The sequence below is a fragment of the Epinephelus lanceolatus genome, chromosome 13, assembly GCF_041903045.1.
Source record: "Epinephelus lanceolatus isolate andai-2023 chromosome 13, ASM4190304v1, whole genome shotgun sequence".
In the NCBI taxonomy this organism is placed as follows: domain Eukaryota; kingdom Metazoa; phylum Chordata; class Actinopteri; order Perciformes; family Serranidae; genus Epinephelus; species Epinephelus lanceolatus.
The window spans coordinates 19,842,292-19,863,661 of record NC_135746.1 but is presented as its reverse complement, the minus strand read 5'-3'; the positions used below and the strand labels follow the sequence as shown (position 1 = coordinate 19,863,661).

The following is a 21,370-nucleotide window of genomic DNA, read 5'->3' as shown; positions in this document are numbered from 1 at the left end:
ACAAAGACATAGAGACAAACATGTCCAGCTCCAAACCAAAATTAAAGGAATACTTCACCCTCAAAATGACCATTTGAATAACAATTATTACCTTGAATTCATGAAGAAAACTTTGTTTTTCTTGCATGCATTCATGGCGAATCCAAAAAGTGTGAACATTCTTTATGAATTTAAGTAAATAGAGATCATGTTTAACAGCAACCAAACTATTTCAATACATCTGTTTACAAATTCCCACAAAGCCTCATTCATTCATCGGTACGCTCAGTATTTCCCAAACACATGCATTTCTACTGAAACATTACAATTTAAGACACCTCAGTCCAAACAGTCTCATGCACTGCAGAGAAGCGTGCCTGGGCATGCGCATGTGTTTGGGCTCTGCTCTTCATTCACTGAGGAGGCATGCAAGAAAAAACACTCTCTCCACTAATTCAAGGTAATGTGCTCAGTACTTGATACACAAATGGTCGATTGCCAGGTGAAGTATTCTTTAAAAATCACCTTATTTGGATAAAGGCCTGCCTTTGGTTTCTCATATTTTAACAAACAAACACAACCAAATATCAAAAATTCAAACTTACAAGGATATTGATGAGCTACTTTAAGATATTTACAGTGCTAAAAAGGTTTTCTAAACCTGCATGTACCTGGTGTGGTGGTTTTGGTTGCGACTGCTCTGTTGGCGGGTGCGCTCCGGCCCAGGGCTTTCTGTGCCTGCAGTGACACCACATGAACGGACTCAGATGCTATGAATAGAAAGGGATACCAGGCACGGCCAGGGTTTACACTATGGACACTAAAGATAGTGCAAACAAAATGTATGCATTTAGCTAATTTTCATTACATGAATAAAACAAGATTTGCAAAATGTACATTGGAGGCTGCCAGTCTTCTCAGCATCATATTTTACTTTAAGTGAAAGCTTTGTCTGGTGTTTAAAAAAGCAGTGTGTAGGATTTAGTGGCATCTAGCAGTGAGGATTGCAGATTGCAACCAGCTGAAACTTCTTCTGTGTACCAAACATGAACTCCCAATTAGGATTCCTTCAGTGTTTGTTGTTGGGGAGGTTTTACTGGAAGCCGAATTATCTACAGAGGTCTCTTCCTTTTGAAAACTAATGGGCCAGGTGATTAAAACTGGTTATTACACTGATTATAGCATTTCATGTTTTAAATCAGTGTTTCTCTGATGCTGTTTGGCTCGCGTGGATAAACATGGCAGAGTTTGCAGACAAGGACGCTCCCTATGTAGATAAAAATGGCCCATTCTGAGCTGACAAAAACACAACAATTCTTTTAAAGAAATCAGACTTATTAGTTTCTATTCTAGTATATGCCCCTAAATCCCACACACTGGACCTTTAAGAGAGTAAAATGTGAGTCCTCTTACTTAGTTTGGGTGTGTTTCGGTTTCTCTGGTCAGATTGAGGTTTCGTGTGGTGTTGGCGTCTCCTTTCAAGTGGGGGAGCTCCTGCCACAGCTCTCTCAGGTTGCCTAGGACCTGATGAGGACTGAGGGGCCCTCCTGTGTGTCCTGGTATTAGATACACCCTGTGGGCGAGCTGTTCTGTCCACCCTGGTGGCCCGCCGTACAGAGGGCTGATTTTTGGCAGCAGTTGGTGGAGACATGGCGGGACCTGTCAGTGGAGGGGAAAAGTCAGAGTTTGTGTTACCTTTACGACCCCATAGTTCATTCATAATCTCTGCTCTGGGCTGGATCTGCCTCTGTGGCTTTGCTGAAACTAATCACCATGGAGAGTCATTTAATGTAATTGCTCCACTTAAGATGGATCCGCTCAGTGATAAACACATAATTACATGTCACTTTCATCCCCACAGTGTCAGCTAACATGCACATTTCTCGCAAAAGGGACGTGCCACAGAACCGCACCATGTCCCCCCGTCATCTGCTCCAACTCCTGGTGTCCTGCTTCAGTCCCACCCTAGTAGTGACTCCATCTTGGACAACAACTCAGACACTGACTCAGACAACCAGACAATCCCCCTCATCTGGCTGCAGTGCTGAGTGATAGCGTTGGCAACATAACGCAAAACTCCTCTTCTGTCCTCTCCTCCCTCTTATCCCTCCTTCATCCGTTTCTCATAATCACTGTCAGATGAAAAGGATCTGCCCTGTTTCCCATCAGGATAGCTGCATGCACAAATGGGTGAGTACTGACAAGTCAGCTGATGTAAGAAAGTGAATTTGATAAAATTCAAAGTGGTTATAAGAACAAAAAAATACTGTGGTGTAGGGTTTCCCCTTTCAGCGAACAGGTAGGGTGGGCCAACTGAGAATAGTTTCCCAAAAGAGGCCACCACACCCAAAAGTTTTCTTTAGCTATGTCTTAAAAAGAGTGCGAGAGAGATAGTTTTAGTGCTGGTGGGCTTCCACCATGACACTGTATATGTGGCAGAAACTAAAATGAGACAAAGAGGATGTGAGGAGGAGTATAAAAGCACACTAGAAAGGCTCCCTGGAAGAAAGAGGAGGTTTGTTGTAGCTCTCTGTTAGTGTCTTTAAGTCTCTCTGTCTCTATCCTCCGCTCTGTGCTGCCAGCACAGCTGAGTCCGTTTCTCAGTCTGGACAATTGGCTGTCTGATAATGCAACAACTCTCCCTCTGATGTTGCTTTTCCTGTTTTCAGATCACTCCAAGATTCTCCTGCACCTGTATAAGGTTCTTAGATAATCTGTTCTGTATGTTCCTTGTGTCTGTCTGCCAACATGACATCAAACCATCTGTAACTGTTTGTCTGTTAAAGGTGTAATTAGTAGACGCTATATTTTACATTAACCTGTCAAATTTACAGTCAAAAGGGGAAATGAACCCAGACAGGAGCCAGTTAAACTTAAACTTGAACTTAAAGAACCTCCAGTGAAAACCAAATGTTTAATCTTTTTAACATGTCCATGTGGTGTTTTTATGTGCAACAAAACATATGAGCAAAATCAACAGTCAGCACTATGGCTGAACATCTCCAACCTGGAACTGCAGTGTACCAATGACAGTCTCAAACCAGACTGGGGTTTGTGATGTCACACATATAAGGAACCAATCTCATCAATTTGTGGGGATGAGTTTTCCATATTGTTAGCATAACGCTATGGCAAAACAAGAGGTATCAGAGGAGAGGCCTGGTGTAGCTACAGATCTGTATTTTGCAAGTTTCACTTTAACTTCTACATGTCAGAGCTGGCAATTGGGAATAAGTGTTATATAATATTACACATCTAAATTCAGGACATTCACAACAGGAAACAGACCAAAAAGCTGATGCTCAATGCTCAGTTTACAATGCCACGATTCAAGTGTCTAAGTGTCTAAGTTTCTGCCTTCTTAGCCAGTCCAACTTCTAGAAGTAAATAGCAGAAATGCTGGTGGGAGGGGCATATTTATTGTGGCCACACCCCCTTCACAAGTAACTGAACTTGTCTCTGTGGCGCAACTGGTCAGCGCGTTCGGCTGTTAACCGAAAGGATGGTGGTTCGAGCCCACCCAGGGACGTGTTCTTCAAGTCAATGTGACTTAATATAAACACAGAAGTTGCTGCCACTGTGCTATTGGTTAAGAAACAAGGAGCAAAAGTTTGACTCAGACAGCAGTGGGAGAGATTGTTCACTTCAGTATCTTCTTTTATCTAAACTAATTGAATTTGATAGCAGAGTAAAATTGGAATGAAAATATCCCTCACCATTAGATTCTAAATGTCTGCATAAGGCAGGAAAATAAACTGAGGAACATATAAATTTAGGAAGCAGTGTTAGCGGCATTATACCTCTCAATTCAGGACATTCACAACGGGAAACAGACCAAAAAGGTGATATGAATTCTCAGTTCATGATGCCATGATTGAGATTTCTGTTATATGATCCAGCCTGAAGTAAATAGCAAATACAGGTAGGAGGGGCTTATAGAGTTAGGCCACACCCCCTCAAGTCGAAGGGCTCATTTATGCTCCCTTTACGTACGAAAATGTATACGTCCGTTTCAAACGATGTTACCGTCACTGCCCACATACTTCCATGCGTCCTTTACGTTGCCATGGATGTTAACCAATATATCCTCCAGGAGGCAGCCCAGCGTCAAAAGTTTATGACAACAACAAACTCAAAAACAAACATGGCAACTGTGGAGGAGATATTGATAATGTACCTCTTGCATAAAAGACAAAAACAGAGGCAGCGTTGTAGGAGGCGAGTTTGGCCCCTATCTGTAAGCTTTATGGAAACGTGCAGAAATACGGACGAAATGAACACAGAGCACGGACAGAAGGCTCCGTCCGTATCTGGATCCGTATTTAACATTGAGCATAAATGAGCCCTAAGGTGTGCTTGTCTCTGTGGCGCAATTGGTCAGTGCATTCGACTGTTAACTGAAAGGTTGGTGGTTCAAGCCCACCCAGGGACGTGTTGTTCTTAACCAGGTGAATTTTATGTGAATGGTTATGCTACTGTAGTTTTCCTGTCCAGGTGAAAAAGATTGTGAAACCAGCAGAAAAAATGTGATTCAGACAGAATTTATGACGCAAAGTCAATAGCAGTATGTTCGTAACCTAAACTTTAGTGTAAGTAAGATTAGACTAGCATTAGCAACCATGAAACAGACCAAAAAGCTGATGCTTAATGCTCAGTTTTACGTTTCTGCCATGTTAACCAGCCTGACTTCTAGAAGTAAATCGCAAAATGCTGGTGGGAGGGGCAAATATTGAGGCCACACCCCCTCATTTAAGAGCCACAAATGTCTCTGTGGCGCAATTGACCAGTGCGTTTGGCTGTACTAAATAGATGAGTTAAGAGAAAAAATATGACAGCAGTGTGAGAGAATGAATAAGACAAATAACCAACTGCAGTTTGCTCCTGTATCCAACCTAAGTCACAGTAGCCTACATTTGAAATATGGCTTCCTATTCACTGATCCCCGCTACACTGCTGCTGCTGCTGCTGCTGCTGCTGCCATTTCTACCACCCCAGCCTCTACCTCTCTAACTCAGAGTCCTAACATGGCTGTAAGGATTAATGGTATTTAAGGTCGTGCTTGGGCCCACTCTTGTATACTTGGTGGGGTTTTCTGCATTGTGCTCCCTGTTTTGGCTTAGCATGCTGCTTGACTAATCCAGGGAGCACCACAAGAGCGGAGCCCTCAGTGCCAAACATAACTTTATTTCCATTTGTTACAATAAATGGTTATATCTATGACAAAAGTGTTTCTAACTGAACTACCATAAAAGCTCTTTGATAACATAGTTAAGCTCATTCTACTTATTACTGTTGCATTTCTGATGTAGCGAGCAATGAAGACAGAGGCAAATACTCATTTGCACATTAACAGATTTGCCCATACTAAATGAGGCAAAGGTTAAGAGTTTCATTTAATACAATTTTCAGGCATGAGGGAATTTTTGTGATGAAAAAAAAAACCTTCTATATATGTAATTCTGATGAGCAGAGATGAGTTAGTGAGGGTTTAATCAATGCTAGTAGAAGAACTTTAACAAGATCACACCAATGTCGTCACCTCTTTTATCCCATATAATGCAAACCACAGCCTCTTTACACTGGCTTCCAGTATGTTTTAGATTTTAAGATTTTACTGATTACTTTTAAGGCTCTTCATGGTCTCTCTCCTGGCTATATCTTTTGAAAAACACTTTATAAGTAAAGATTATTATAATTTCTTGTTGTCAACAGTTGCTTTTGTTGATTTTTTTTGTCTGCTTCCATTTAAACCTTTATTCTATAAATTGGAATGTACTTTTCCAGACTGTTATTTATTTCCACTCATTTTAAAATGCCCTGAAAATAAATTCAGGAACTCAGGATTCAGAAACTTGAACCTTGCGGATTGTGTGTTTATTTGATTATCCGCCAAAGTTACAGTGTGTTACTATTGTGTTAAATGTATTTTGGAAACACAGGTTAATTTTGAAAGTCTGCAATGAATTATAACCCAGCATTATCATATTTAGGATAAATATGGTATGTTTAATTCCTACTCTCTGTATATTTTAGACATTTTTTCCTGCTGCTTGGGTAACAGAATAACAATAATATTGATGAATCCTCTGTCTCATACCCACTGTACCTGTTTAACCATCTTGAGCTCATACTAGATGAGTTTAAAGAAAAACATTTGGTTTTAATCAGGCTAAATCTCCTTTTCCTTATTTTCTTCCTCTTCTCTTCTGTCTGGAGAGCTGTACATAGTTTGGCCCAGGTCACCATGCCGCGGACCACTAAACCATTGACTCCGCAGTGCTCTCACTTGCCAAATCCTTTCTGTCTTTTCCTGGAAGCTCGATGGTTCGAGGTGCTGTGAGGCTGGCCTTCAGACAGACAGACACACAGACAGACAGACAGACCCACCTCACTGTGTTCAGACTCATGCTGAGGAATGTCACTGTTCTGTGCCTACTCCCTCCTCAAAAATGAGATGAAGAAAGCAAGTTCGTCTTTCACATTAAACCACCTTCTAAAGCAAATCTAAACTCTGCAAACATAAACTGGTACCATTTGGTTTGCTAGCTTAATGACAGTTCGGCTGATTAATTGTCAATTCGTCAATCATATGTTGTCTTTATACAAATGGTGGAGGCAGATTATTAATTGTTTCACTACATATGAATGCCCAAAATAAAATTCCATGATTTCTCTGCCAAATCGTCCTGTCTGACTTCTAAAAATACACAGCAAATGCAAGTGGGTGGGGCTTGAAGATTGAGACCACACCCACTCCACATCTAGTCTCTGTGGCGCAATCCGTCAGTGCATTCAGCTGTTAACCAAAAGGTTGGTGGTTCAAGCTCACCCAGGGACATGTCCTCCTGACATAACCAGGAGACTTTATGTGAATGGTTAGACTCATCCATCTCTGGAAGTGAAAATCTGAGAAACTAGGAGCAACTCTCTGGCTGTATGACATTAGAATACAGTTGGAAAGAAAATATCCCACTTAACTTTTGAAAGTCTGCGCAACACACCTTCACTTTCTCCATATAACAGGAAAATAAGCTGATGAACATATAATGTTTGAAAGTCATGTTAGCAGCATTTTACCTCTAAGTTCAGGACATTCACAACAGGAAACAGACCAAAAAGCTGATATGAATTCTCAATTTACAATGCCACGATTAAAGTTTAAGTTTCCACCTTATTAGCCAGCCTTATTTCTCGAGGTAAATAGCAGAAATGCTGGTGGGAGGGGCCTATACATTTAGGCCACACCCCCTAAGTACAAAGCCATACTCGGCTGTTAACCGAAAGGATGGTGGTTCGAGCCCACAGTTCTTAAGTAACCAAGAGAATTCATGTGATTATGAGCATTTTCATGTCTAGGGATAAAAAATTGACAATCCAGGAGCAAAAGTATAAGAGATTGTTAGAAAGCCATGTTAGCAGCATTATACCTCTAAATTCAGGACATTCACAACAGGAAACAGACCAAAAAGCTGATGCTCAGTGCTCACTTTCCAATGCCATGATTAAAGTTTCTAAGTTTCTGCGTCATTAGCCAGCCCGACTTCTAGAACTAAATAGCAAAATTGCAGTTGGGAAGTAAAAAGCAAATACATATAGGAGAGGCTTATACATTTAGGCCACACCCCCTCAAACCCAGGTTGCACTTGTCTCTGTGGCGCAATCGGAAAAGCATTCTGGAGCATTCTGTAACAAATGCAAGTAGGAGGGGCATATATTTGGAGGCCACGCCCTTCAAAAATATGTCTCTGTGGCGCAATCGGTTAGCGCGTTCGGCTGTTAACCGAAAGGTTGGTGGTTCGAGCCCACCCAGGGACGATTGTTCTTGACCAAGTAACTTCATGTGAATGGTCATGCTAGCTTCCATGTCCAGGTGTAAAAGACTGACAAACCAGGAGCAAAATTATAAATGTATAAAGTTGATGCATATGGCAGCTTGTACTTTTTCCATGTAACAGGAATATTATGCGTAAAAATCTAGCCATGTTTGTACCTCTAAATTTTAGTTTGCAATGCCTTGATTAAAGTTTCTAAGTTTCGGCCTGATTAGCCAGCCTGACTTCTACAAGTAAGTAGCAGAAATACAGGTGGGAGGGGCTAATATATTGAGGCCACACCCCCTCACCACAACACCAGACATGTCTCTGTGGCGCAATCGGTCAGCGCATTCGGCTGTTAACTAAAAGGTTGGTGGTTCGAGCCCACCCAGGGACGATTGTTCTTGACCAAGTAACTTCATGTGAATGGTCATGCTAGCTTTCATGTCCAGGTGTAAAAGACTGACAAACCAGGAGCAAAATTACAAATGTATAAAGTTGATGCATATGGCAGCTTGTACTTTTTCCATGTAACAGGAATATTATGCGTAAAAATCTAGCCATGTTTGTACCTCTAAATTTTAGTTTGCAATGCCTTGATTAAAGTTTCTAAGTTTCGGCCTGATTAGCCAGCCTGACTTCTACAAGTAAGTAGCAGAAATACAAGTGGGAGGGGCTAATATATTGAGGCCACACCCCCTCACCACAACACCAGACATGTCTCTGTGGCGCAATCGGTCAGCGCATTCGGCTGTTAACTAAAAGGTTGGTGGTTCGAGCCCACCCAGGGACGATTGTTCTTGACCAAGTAACTTCATGTGAATGGTCATGCTAGCTTTCATGTCCAGGTGTAAAAGACTGACAAACCAGGAGCAAAATTACAAATGTATAAAGTTGATGCATATGGCAGCTTGTACTTTTTCCATGTAACAGGAATATTATGCGTAAAAATCTAGCCATGTTTGTACCTCTAAATTTTAGTTTGCAATGCCTTGATTAAAGTTTCTAAGTTTCGGCCTGATTAGCCAGCCTGACTTCTACAAGTAAGTAGCAGAAATACAAGTGGGAGGGGCTAATATATTGAGGCCACACCCCCTCACCACAACACCAGACATGTCTCTGTGGTGCAATCGGTCAGCGCATTCGGCTGTTAACCGAAAGGTTGGTGGTTCAAGCCCACCCAGGGACGTGTTGAGCTTCAAAAACCAGGTGACTTTATGAAAATAGAAAAGATGAGAGCATGACAGACTTTCCGCAATCCTTTCAATGTTTTTCTTTAATGGGTTTTTGGTTAGATGCCTAAAATAAAATCTGTGGTTAGCGCAAGCTTTAGAGATTTTCATGTTTTGCTTTACAACATAAAATACGTCAGTAAATGTCTCACTCGTGAACTTGCAGTTTTTATTTGTCATAAAAGAGGTGGGTGCTAACAAATGGATGAATGAGATGACAGAACATCATCCTGCTAAGTATGGCTTTACAGCCTTGTTGTGGTAGAGATGTTAAATCATGTAGTTCGTTTATAGCCTAATGTTAGATTTTTACTGCTGGCGATTGCATTTGGGGTTCAAAAATCAAAGTACCAGTGTAAGTACCATAAACATTTTTTGCTACAGGGCTTATTTTCTGCAGTAATCCAAAACTCAATGGAAAATCCCATAGGCTTTTTGACAAAGGGAATCAGGGCAAAGCCAACTTCAGTGTAGGGCTACAATAAAAACATCATGCCTGAAGCACTTGATAGCAAATACCGATGGGAGGGACTTACAAATTGAGGCCACACCCCTCAACAAGACATGTCTCTGTGGCGCAATCGGTCAGCGCGTTCGGCTGTTAACCGAAAGGTTGGTGGTTCAAGCCCACCCAGGGACGTGTTGTCCTTCAAAAACCAGTTGGCTCTATGGAAACGTAGTAGCTAAATTTAGAAAGCAGCATTATACCTCTAAAATCAGGACATTCACAGCAGGAAACAAACCAAAAAGCTGTTGTTCAATGCTCATGTTTTAGTTTTCTAAGTTTCTCATAGGCCTATATCATATGGCCAATTAAATAGCAGAAATGTAGGTGGGAGGGGCACATATACAGACCCGACACCCCCCTCATTACACAGTAAAATATGTCTCTGTGGCGCAATCGGTCAGCGCATTCGGCTGTTACCGGAAGGTTGGTGGTTCGAGCCCACCCAGGGACGCATTGTTCTTCAAAAACCATGTGAAGTTAAAATAATAGGTAAGTGAAGGGCACAAATGTGAGAGAATGCATAAGACAAATCAACAAAAGTTTCTGCTATACAAACAGATTGTCCCAAGAATAAGCCCTATAATCAAGGCAATGTTTTTTTTAATGGGTTTTTGGTTAGATGCCTAAAATAAAATCTGTGGTCAAGTTTTAGAGACTTTCATGTTTTGCTTTACAACATAAAATACGTCAGTAAATATCTCACTCGTAAATTTTGAAGCTTTTATTTATCTTTGAAAAGGCGGATGCTAACAAGTGTCTAAATGAGACTAAAGTTCATCCCGCGGACCACAGCTTTACAGCCTCGTTGTGGTAAAGATGTTAAATCATACGACTGTAATGTGGTTCGTTAGCTTCGATAGCTTTTTAATGCTGGCAATGGGAAGGGAAAAGCATCATGGCCAGAGCATTCTGTAACAAACACAGGTAGGAGGGCCATATAATTTATGGTCACACTCCTGAAAAGCATGTCTCTGTGGCGCAATTGGTCAGCGCGTTCGGCTGTTAACCAAAAGGTTGGTGGTTCGATCCCACCCAGGGACGTGTTCTCCTTAAATAACCAGATGACACTATGGCAGGATAAGTGGGACATGTCATCAGTAGTGGTGCATCTGTGTACCTACAAAAGGCTTAATTCAAATACAGAGCACCTGTACCCTAAAAAAATCATACCATTAGTGTTTGCTTAGGCAGCATCCATCTCTTGTTGTAGCTTACCAGGCTAACAGCTAGTATAATCACTAGAAATATTAAATGGGATGATTATAATTAGCACGTAGCTACATAGCCGGATAACTCTACCGAAATGCTAACACAAGTGTGCTAAATCTTCACAACACGCAATGTCTTCCTTTGCTGGCTGCTATTCTGATGCTACTTTGCCAGAAACACAGCGAGTCTCTGGCTCCACTCGCTGAGGTTTAACTCAACAAATATGATTAGCTGTGTCTCCAGAGCGGCTCTGCCTCAAACAAACTCAACTGAAACTCCAGAGCAACGTGGTGGTTCAGTGGTTTGCACTGTCGCCTCACAGCAAGAAGGTTCAGTTGCTGGTCCTGATCCTTTCAGTCTGGAATTTGAATGGGTTTTCTCCATGTTTCCCCACCGCAGCACGAAGACACGCCAAGTCAAGTGGTTTGGAGAGGCTAAATTGTCCATGTGGAACAGTATGAACACGAGTGTCTATTTGTGTTCGCCCTGCGACAGACAAGTGAGTGTTTACATGACACATGCTTAAAAGTCCAGATGTCCCCACAACACTGAAATAAACAGATAAATATGCTTTCTTTAGTGTGCTTGATTTTAATGAGAAGACTGTTCATTTTAACCAAAGGAAAATAAATATTAGAGCTCTTCACATATTTTTTCTATTACTCACTGAGTCATTTGGTCTATAAATATCCCAAAAATAACTCAAAATGCCCATCATACTTTGTGGCAAGTGACATATCTTTAAAATCAAACTCAAAAGGTATTACATGTAACAGACAAAAACACACTAAAGAAAACTTAAGAACATTTAATGTGTTGCATATTTGCTTGAAAATGACTATTTATTATCAATCAGTCAAACTTGTTGGCAGTTAATTTTCTGTTGCATAACTAATTTAATTCATTGACTGTGCACATATTAACACAGTACACTTCACTTTATGAGTAATCTGTCAGTCAGGTTACAAGCAGTTCGGTCTGCTACTAATTTCCTATAGAAGCAGGGTGGGGGTTTCTGGCACAATTTACGTCCTACTACATCCAAGGTGCACGGAGAAGAGGAAGAGGTCTAAAGAAGTTGAAACTCCAGCAGCACTTGTGGAATACAGAACAACTTTATTGCAACACATTTTAGCCTGTGGCCTTCATCTGGAGTGGGTTGTACCAACTGGTCTTTAATAAGCCTCGTCCTGACTGCTAAGTCACTCTTTGTTTAGACTTCAGAACAGACTTTAGTTCGATTGCATTAACCAAATTAAAGCCTCATTGGAATGTTAAGCAACTATGGCTATTGCCTAGCAGCATATCTGTTGCTAGGATACATTGTACACGTTCAACCAGGCCCCATGGAAGCGCGCCGGGCTTTGAAGCCAATGTTCATAGTGGCCAAACAGTGATACAACCTCTTCAGTCTGTCACATGATGCCTTTGGGCCCAAAAAGACTTTTTCCCATAGACTTACATTGGGAAAAATGACATCTGTTAATCAATGGATAAATCTGAGTGTCACAACCCCCACAAAATGACTCATTTCATTATCAGGACTCATTCCATTTAGTCTGATAACATTTGGAAAGTCTAAAAAAGCTGCTCCCAGGAGCTTCGCCTCGATGATGGTTCTTTCTAGGCATATTTTATAATGACGCTGAGGCTGCTTGACACGTCGGTCTTGTATCACAAAAAATGTTGTTTACCAGCTGTAAACTTGTTGTCATGACCACCACAGAGGACCCGTCTCTCAAATCATCCAAATGGACAATGGGAACAAAGCAGAGATGACATGGGGCGTTTTTCCTCCTGAGTTAAAGTTCTTTCAACTTGAGGAGTTCAGAGCGCTCCAGCAAAAATGCTAGGCGCCTACAATGCAGAAATATGAGGCACATAGCAGCACAAAAACAGCAAGCAAAAAGCTTCATTCTCATTAAAAACAATCACAAAAAGCCGCCTCCAGCTGCTAAAACGCTTCCTGTGCAACTGGGGCCTAAAAAGAGCTTTTTTTTTTTGGCTCCAAGCACCACTGAGCAACTTTCATAGGAATGAATGGAGTTCCATCTTCAACGCTGTATCAAGGTCTCTTAACACATCAATGCATTCTTCCTTTGTTTTCTTAATGTGTGGACTAGCTAATCGTTTATAATTTGCAATAACGTTATTATGGAGGTCCAGAGAAATAGAAAAGGACATTTCACTGACACAGAGATGTAAAGATTGACAGAGTTGTGCAGGAGCGGCATGTCTGTGTTTGATTAACAGCTGAAAGGTAGAGCTCTACAGGTAAGAGAAAGGAGAGGAAGAGTAAACAAACTTGGCTGTGGAACAGTGGTATTTTAAAGGTATGAACCACACCAGCATCTGATGGGACCGCAGTGACTAATTAGGTCACTATCTAGCTTGATAACTGACATTAGCAGTGTTTTTCATGAGTGAGCATTTGTTTGGTCATTCTTTCAACAAGTTGAGGGGAAGGAATAGACATGTGTTCGTGTTTGTACGTTAGCTAAACAAATGGAGACTTAGGCTGATAAGCTAATGCATTTGTTTTTTGTTCAGAGTCAGTGGGTCTTCTGTATCACGCTGCTGATAAATAGAAACAGCTGAGACTTTGTTTTTACGCCTGCTCCTGACTAGGCGTCTTAGCAAGAGGAAGGCCTAATCTTAGATGGTGCAAGCGACATAACTATTAGGTCAAACATATCACGCCTAGGTTAAGACTGACTTAGCTTAAGACCAGGCATAAGGACCCTAATGAAGACCACATTCCTAATTTCCTCTCATTTCACAGTCTGTTGAAAGCAGTGTCAGGCAAATATGTGATAATTAATGTGGTGTATGCCATTAAAGGCAACAAAACTCTAACAGAGATGTTAACTTTGGATCACCTGCAAGAAAAACACACCTGGCTGAAGAGTATGAGTCAGAGACAAGGGGTTGTTTTTCCTTGCTGATCCCACAGGGACAGAACAAGTGAGCCCTAAGACATTGCAATATGAATCATCCTCACATTAGATTTGCCGGTTCCTTTTATATCCACGATGACAGCAGATAATTGCAGCAAACCACTTCTAATGGATTTCACCACATAGTTGTACATGTACAGCTGTTAACTGAGACACACCACTCCCATGTGTTGGTGGTGAAGATGCCTAGAGATCAGGTTTACCTGCTGATGAGTTGCTGACAGGTGCACCGCCCAACACAGCAAAGCCATCCAGGTTAACCCATTCAGGGTCTAAAAAATGAAACAAAAAGGAATGGTTAAATGATGTGGCCAGTAGGAACTTGGAAAGCAAGCAGGGAATTAACTAAATTTAAAAATAATTGAATCATTTCTACCAGATGACAACTTTTTCAAGTGGAAATGTTATGTTTTCTATTTTGTGGTCAACTTTAAACATGTATGATTTTCCTTTTCCCCATGTCAGTGAGAAAAGTGGATGCCTCTGCTTTTACTCTCAATCTCGCCCCCTCTCGTCTCTGAAAAGTCATCGCTCCATTTGTGTTGTTTTGACAGCGGCTGGCCAGACACATTAATGATGTGGAGGCAAACAGCATGGTGTTATTTATGATGACTGATGCTGCTCTCATGCTGCTGAGGGAACAACATACGATCTGCAAGGAATTTCTGGAAAGGCAACACCGAGACGCTGCTGAGCTGCCAGAGACTTATGGCAAACTGCACCAGAGCTGGAGAGACCACAGGGCCGCCGCAGCACACACTGGGCGGCACACAAAAGCATGTAAAGATGCATACTTTTAAAACACACTGATACACCACACAAGACAATGCATGATTCAACACTTGGCACCATCCCTATACTCTACCACAATCACCACCAAACACACATGTTGCACACACACACACACACACACACACACACACAACAAGTGACCACAACACAGGGGATTGGGTTATAGGAGCTGGGTTGGGTTTGGATGTGGAAAAGAAGGGTTGGCTGCAGACTCCTGCGCCGCTGATGAAGTATGGCTCTGAGATGCCAAGGACGGAGGAAAATGGAATAATGACAAAAGCAGGCTAGACTGTGTCAACACTGCAAACTCTATGTGTATAGAAACATAAGGACCTGTCTTATGTTTTACAAGGCAGGATCAGAAATTAAGAATCTGTTAAGACCTAAAAATACTGTCCTGCTAAAGCCTAAAATAACTGCTGTCTGCTGGGCTGGGATAATGATCGCCCATCAAGCACACCACCACCCCCCCAGTGCTTTTGCTCTCTGTCTGGCAAACTTGGACCACAACACGTCCAATGATGAACTAATGCTCTGATAAAAATCAATCGTACATGCACTCCTACGCGTGTCTACACCTCACCTCCTGGCGTCTCTGCTTTGTACACAGCTTTGCTCATCCCCCTCCTCATTTTCTTGGCACTTATATTGAGAAAGAGCAGAACTCCAGGATCTGAAAGCTCACTCCATTATTTAAGCCAAACCTCTTTTTCTTGCTCTCCCTCCATTTATTATCCTCTTAATGACTTTTTTTTTGTCTGGCAGTGCTACCAGCACCCCTCAGGTACCTCAACAGTGGCGCCCCTAAGGAAGGGCCATGGGGGGGGCCATGGCCCAATTTATAAAATTGCTGCCCCCCCCCCACTGGCGCCCTCTGGAAAAGTAATTGGAGACCTACAGTAATGTCTTTAAGAGGCTGTGGCATGCCCATTTTTAAGCTAGTGCAAAGGCAGTGGTATCTTGTGAAACCAAACAACCTACGGCATCTGTTGGTACCAACCATGTCAGCATAGCTTGTTGATAAGGGGGCCAAATAATGCTTCACATTTCGGTTAAATTTTGGCCAAGGAACAGCTGGCATGACCATTTTCAAATGGGTCCCTTGAACTCTCACCTCAAGATATCCTAAAGAAAATAGGTTTGATGGATACCCACAAGTCTCACCTAAACTTGTGAAGGCTTGTTCCCAGTAAATAGTTTGTTCCTTATAATCAATGTACTACTTCAAATAAGAGCTGTATATTTCTCTTTTTCAGGAAAAGGACAACCAGCCTGTTTGAAGATCAATAACTTACCGTATAGATACAAAAAAAACATTAAAACAGGATTGCTTTGGAACTCAAAATGATAACTGTACTGGTATTAGTCTATGCACATCAAATAGTATTAATTATAAAATAAGAAATCAAAGTTTATCAGTATTAGAGATGTCAGTTTCGGCTAATTTTGCTTCTGAAAGGTGAACACCCATTAACGGGTAGGCTAACTAACTGGTTAACTTTTAAGAAAAACAAAAAAGACATGAAATACAAGAAGTCTTTCCATTTAGTCCAGCACTTCTTCAACTCATAAGTGTTACCACAGTGCTGTTTCAATGCGCTATTCAGTTAGAAATTAAGAAATTGTGGGCCTATTGTTTTGTGTTTTATGTGTTTTTGTGTTTTTATTTTGTTTCCTGTTTGCTATGCTGACAGATGGCCAGAAAGCCAAGGTAACAGTGGCCTAAACTTCATCTCCACTGGTTTCTTGGCCACTCCGGTAGGGAGGGAGCCAATGTTAGGTAGTTAGCGGCACTGCTAATTTGGCGATTACAGCTGTTAACACCATTCCGATGGCAGAATGTATTGCTATGGAAACATTGTGCCCACCCTCAGGTCTCCCCCCTGGTCGCCCAGTGAGTAAGGGACTTCATATTGAACCACAAAACCCTTTTATCACTGTTTGCGATGTTAGCACCACTACCCGTGTTGACACTGCTACCAGTGGTGACAGAGCTAACAATGATGGCATAGTCACCAAAGCTAATAGGTTTTCTACAGCTCAAATTGAGCCACTTACTCACCAGGGAAAGCTTGGAGGAGACCAGAGGGTGGGCACTATGTTTCCACAGCAACACTGTGGGGTCAGGACAGCATTACTAGAAGTTATGGCTGAATGAGTGAGCTGCTAATACTAGCTAGCTCTCACCAGACCCTGGTGGTGCGCAGTGCAGTAGACTGCAGAATAGCAAAATTAAACTATAGACCAACATGTGTAAAAGGTCCTATATATTCTCAACAGTTAACTACTGACATAGCAAAACAGACATCCTTAGCGCTCCATATTGATTAGTTTTCAACTAGCCTTCATACTTCGACAGTATAATCTGATTCCCAAAATTCAGTTATGGTTTTTGGTTTTGGTGCACCAACCCAACTTTCAGTGGCTCCATCTGGCCACCTCTATAAACATTTCTGGGGTGCCACCATCCCTCAGAAACACACTCATTAGCTCCCACTTGATTCGTTCATGTCACTGTCTTCGTCTTGCTCTCACCCTCTCTTTTTAACTTTCTCTCTGTTTCTGCCTTACCTACATCCTCCAGTAGATGAGAGCGACTGTCCTTTCCCGCTTTCGTGAAGCGGTGTGACCTTGTGGGCTTGTTGGGGCTGATGACGAAGCGGTCCACCGGTCTTCCGTCCAGATGAATCGAAGGCTCCCAGCTCTCCCTCAGGCCCTTGTCTACAGATGTCTGTTTCCCATTGTGTGACCGCAGGGGCTTCTCTGCTGCAAAACAAATGATGTAAGGATAAATTGTGTCTGTATAAAGTTTATTTAAACAGTCCTTTCTGTCTTTATCGCTTATGTAAATGTCCGTTGCCCCTCCACATTGTGGCAGTGTCTAAGCCTACTGTTCAAGCCCTGTAAGCTGTTGATAAACCTCCTCTTCAGTGCCACTAGTACAATTTCCTCTGGATTTATTGTACTTGGCATTAAAGTAACTCTGATTCTGATGAAGCATAAACTTACGTGTAAGGCGGCCCTGAAAAATACAAACTAGTTTGATGGTTAAATAAATAAATGAGGATTTGCCTGGATGGCTACGGGCTCGGGACAATGAACAATCTTCAGTTTCCCTCTTGGCTACATTTACTCAAAACAAAACAAGGAAAATAGTAACCACCACTCTGCTTTGGACAGCAACTGCCTCTTTGCTCTTCTTTTGGTTTGCATGCTAATGCACTGTAGAGGTAACAGCACAATAATCCAACAGGCCAACAATACACCCAGATAATAAAATAAAGCATTGAGCGTGACTAACACGATATAAAATTATGGATTCAGCTTGTTTGAAAATCTGCTAAAAGATCCCAGAGGAGACATCGGAAATCATAAACATCCACTCTGAGATATTCAAAGTAGCTGACTTGAATCATCTTGTGCAAAATAATGGCCTTGTGCCTGAGAGCTAGAAGCATGGTTGCTGAAACCTCAGCTGAGTCAACATAAGTAAGGGTATATCTGCAAAAAGTCTGATTCATAGTCAGAACAGTTTTTAAAACTTGTTCAGAAACCCTGACCCAATGAACTATACATAAAACCCATCATCAGTGTATGTGCATTTCATTGCTTTGCTCCTTTCAGAGTCAGAGAATTGACTATTTTTAGCAGATGGTTTATTGTTAGAGATTCTGGTATGAGAAAACTGCTGGGAGAATTAAATTTCAATTAACATATTATTGCATAAAGAACATTAAATCTTAGTTAAATCAACCACATCATAAATACCGCGGGGAGAAACTGAGGGTGGTCCAGGGAGCTGCAGCAGCAAACAGCGTTGGCATAACAACCCATAACTGTAACAATGAGAGAGTGACAGGTTATAGTCTGTTCTGAATAGATCTGATTGGATGTTACGAGCCACACAGCTGCGAATAAGCCAGTGATACTGAATCAGAGACAGATTTTACTGCTCTGCTAGAACTTATGCTGTGTTTCATTTACAGCAAACATGTTCACAAAGTTTTTGGGTAAAGGAGCTTTATACAATATTCAGACCATTAATAAAGCAGCTAACAACTCTTTGCTGTGTAAACATGTAGTGGAGTAATGGCGTCCTGAGCAGAGACGTCACACTTCCTTTGTGCATTTTGTAATCTGAACTTCTCTGTTCTTTGTTGTGGTAGTAGTACTGGCGGCATGTTAGTGTATGTGAGTCCTGTGTGTGTATCCCACTGGCTAGGTAATCGCTACTGCTCTGCACTGCCTTCATATGGCAGTTATGATATGTTTCCACCAGATCTGGTGAGGATGCTAGGGGATGTGCTGTTGCATTTAACTAGCCACTTGATGGGCTTCCCAATAGTGACGTACCCAATCGTAGAATGCATCTGATTGGATGAATGCTGCAAAAGGCTGCTCACCATTTCACTTAGTAAACAACATGGTAGAGAACTCGTTATGTCGTCTCAACAGTCCATTAAAAGCTATTCTGAAAAAACATTTGAAGTGAAAAATAGGCCATGCCACTGCTGAATCTTGTTTCATTTTAGAACAGCATCACCTAGTTTGACAGCTGGGGCCAAGTTTTGCTGCTAGACGGACTCATTTCCATAAAGTGAATCTCGTCTTTATGCAAATACAGAGCGGTGAACGTGCCACAACCCCTCCTCCAAACGCACAGCAACACTCCCATCATGCACAGCATGACTGCTTCTTCTGTTCTCTATTGGAAATGAAAAGGAAGCATTGAGATATCCTGTTATCAGTGGTAATGGGACGGTGTTGGTACCCTCCAGTTCGCAGATTTTCCTAGGATGGCAAAGACCAGACCTGCCCTTCTCTCCCTCTGACTGGCTAGTACTTGTTGCCTTCATTGATTGGGTTGGTTAGGTTTAAGCAAAAGGAGTGAGTTTGGTTAGGGTTAGGGTAAGAATATCAGCATAAGCCACTCAGGGGCAGAATAAGGCATAGTAGGGCAGGACATGCCTTTACCATCATAGCGAAAATAAATTTGCCTCTGGTTCCCCCTAGGAACAGCAGTGGGTTTTAAAGACAATTTTACATAGTGGCCAAATGTGGAATTACAACTTCTGGGTCTGTCATGTAATACCACAGGTCCCAAAAAGACTTTTTTCCCTCAAAGACTTACACTGTGAAAGAGATGCCTGTTAATCAGTAAATATATTTTTTAATTTGAGTGTTGCAACCCTGCGAAATGACTCATTTCATATCAGGATCCAGGCAATTTTCATACCGCAAATATGAACAGGGCCCCGCTTCCAACAATGTAACCAGTTCTCTTTACACATCCATGGCTTAACACCTTTAGCTCTGTCAGCACTGTTGCTGTTGTTATCACTGTTTGTGCTGTTAGCATCGTTATCTCCCAGCTGCCAGCTCAATCACTTCCATGTTGAGAACCATGTGTAGACAACCTCTGAATCATAGCTGCACTCTGAATATCGTATAGAGATACTTCAGCACAGCCAGCGAAAAGCCTGTGAGGGAGTGTTAGCATCACTTTGGAGTTCTGTTAGTTCCTAATTTTAGCTCTGTTTTTTGGTCTCCACCTACTGTTGAGGAAAATATCTGACTCTTCAGCAGCGAAATGCTGCAGCAAGTGGCTCACTTGTGTGTCTGTTTGTTTTTTGTGCTGGAAAGATGGTGCACTGTCGGGTTATCAAAGCTTTCTTTTTTGCTGAAAACAGCTGCCTGCTGCAGCTGGAAAAGGTGCTGATGAGAGCAATGAGGGCAAACCAAAACTGTAAAGCTGTGGGCCATAAAACCAAAACAATAAATTGGAGGATGCTACAGTAAAATGGTCCAAAGAGCTGAGCTGAACTGCAGAGTCTGGTGATAATTCTCTTTGTTATCAAAATATTGATTATAGCAGGTTTAAATCCCAGGATCCAAATACGAACTATCAAGCATTGGCTAAATGAGGGATCTGCTTAAACAAAGTAGAACAGGGTTTATTAGCATGGTGGTCATTCATCGCTGTCACATATAATTGTCAGAATTGTCTGTCCATAATCATAAACAGCTGGCTCTTACGACTGTCTTTGCTCCCCAGACGTTTACAGCAGCCGTTTCAGTTTAGCGTCCTCACAAAATCACTTCATTGCTTTGAATTCTTGTTGTCTGCAGGTGTGCGCCAAGCTGGATCTGCACTTTTACTTTTCACATTAAGAAGTAATTGCTACTCAGGCCTCGTACGCTGCAGTTTACAGATGGTTGCAGCTCTTCGGAGGCCTGCAATGTTGTCTCTGTGAGTTTTACTACGTGCTGAAAGATTGTCACCTTGCTGTTTCTGCGGACTCTAGATAGCACAAACCCTCGGCCACAGACTTGGATCACATCGTGTCTCGTGTGTGAAGGAGTGTGAGTGTTTTCCCAAAACAAACACAATCTCTCCTCATTATATCCTCATTAATGCAGGGTTAGCGTGGAGTCAATTTTATCAGCTGTTTGTGGCAGACTGCATTGACACAAGTCTGGACGCACTTCAGTCACTCGCCCCCCTGTTTCCAATAAGGCCGTGTATTACGTAGGAAGGGATCTGCTCCTCTGTCCAGACATCATTCTGTGATTTGGCCTCTATGGAAATTTATGATCCAAGGACAAACCAGATATTTCTGATTAAATCAAGACTCCTTCGAGCGCAGCAGATGCATGATTGCCATCCAAGAATAAACAGTTTGGGAAGCAGTTTAGCAACTCAGTGGTTGTAACATCATAATGTTACAGAGAGAGGCTTGGTTTCAGGGCGGTTGCCATGGGAAACCAATAATATAACACTTAAAAGACAGACAGACAGTGAGAGTGTGATTAAGTTAGACAGTGGAAAGTATTAAGTATGTGAAGAATGAGGGCAGGGCCTGAGGGCCATTATGTCAC

General features: G+C 41.9%; 1 protein-coding gene and 5 non-coding genes across 8 annotated transcripts in view; 5 read left to right on the top strand and 1 right to left on the bottom strand.

Annotated features, from left to right (window-relative positions):
* Positions 1 to 21,370, bottom strand: part of fndc1 (fibronectin type III domain containing 1) — a 62,222-nt gene that overhangs the window by 34,733 nt on the left and 6,119 nt on the right. For 2 of the 3 annotated variants that reach the window (XM_033649216.2, XM_033649217.2), the window contains exons 2-5: positions 17,063 to 17,257; positions 13,903 to 13,971; positions 1,393 to 1,638; positions 651 to 749 (exon numbers count right to left, since the gene is read on the bottom strand). In XM_033649216.2, coding sequence (XP_033505107.2) covers positions 651 to 749; positions 1,393 to 1,638; positions 13,903 to 13,971; positions 17,063 to 17,257 — 609 coding nt within the window. The remainder of the gene's footprint in view (positions 1 to 650; positions 750 to 1,392; positions 1,639 to 13,902; positions 13,972 to 17,062; positions 17,258 to 21,370) is intronic. The other variant, XM_078173857.1, reaches the window with a different exon arrangement.
* trnan-guu (transfer RNA asparagine (anticodon GUU)) lies at positions 3,435 to 3,508 on the top strand. Its single transcript has one exon. It is a non-coding gene; the product is annotated as a tRNA-Asn (tRNA).
* On the top strand, positions 7,721 to 7,794 carry trnan-guu (transfer RNA asparagine (anticodon GUU)). The gene has a single exon. It is a non-coding gene; the product is annotated as a tRNA-Asn (tRNA).
* On the top strand, positions 8,909 to 8,982 carry trnan-guu (transfer RNA asparagine (anticodon GUU)). Its single transcript has one exon. It is a non-coding gene; the product is annotated as a tRNA-Asn (tRNA).
* On the top strand, positions 9,592 to 9,665 carry trnan-guu (transfer RNA asparagine (anticodon GUU)). The gene has a single exon. It is a non-coding gene; the product is annotated as a tRNA-Asn (tRNA).
* Positions 10,501 to 10,574, top strand: trnan-guu (transfer RNA asparagine (anticodon GUU)). The gene has a single exon. It is a non-coding gene; the product is annotated as a tRNA-Asn (tRNA).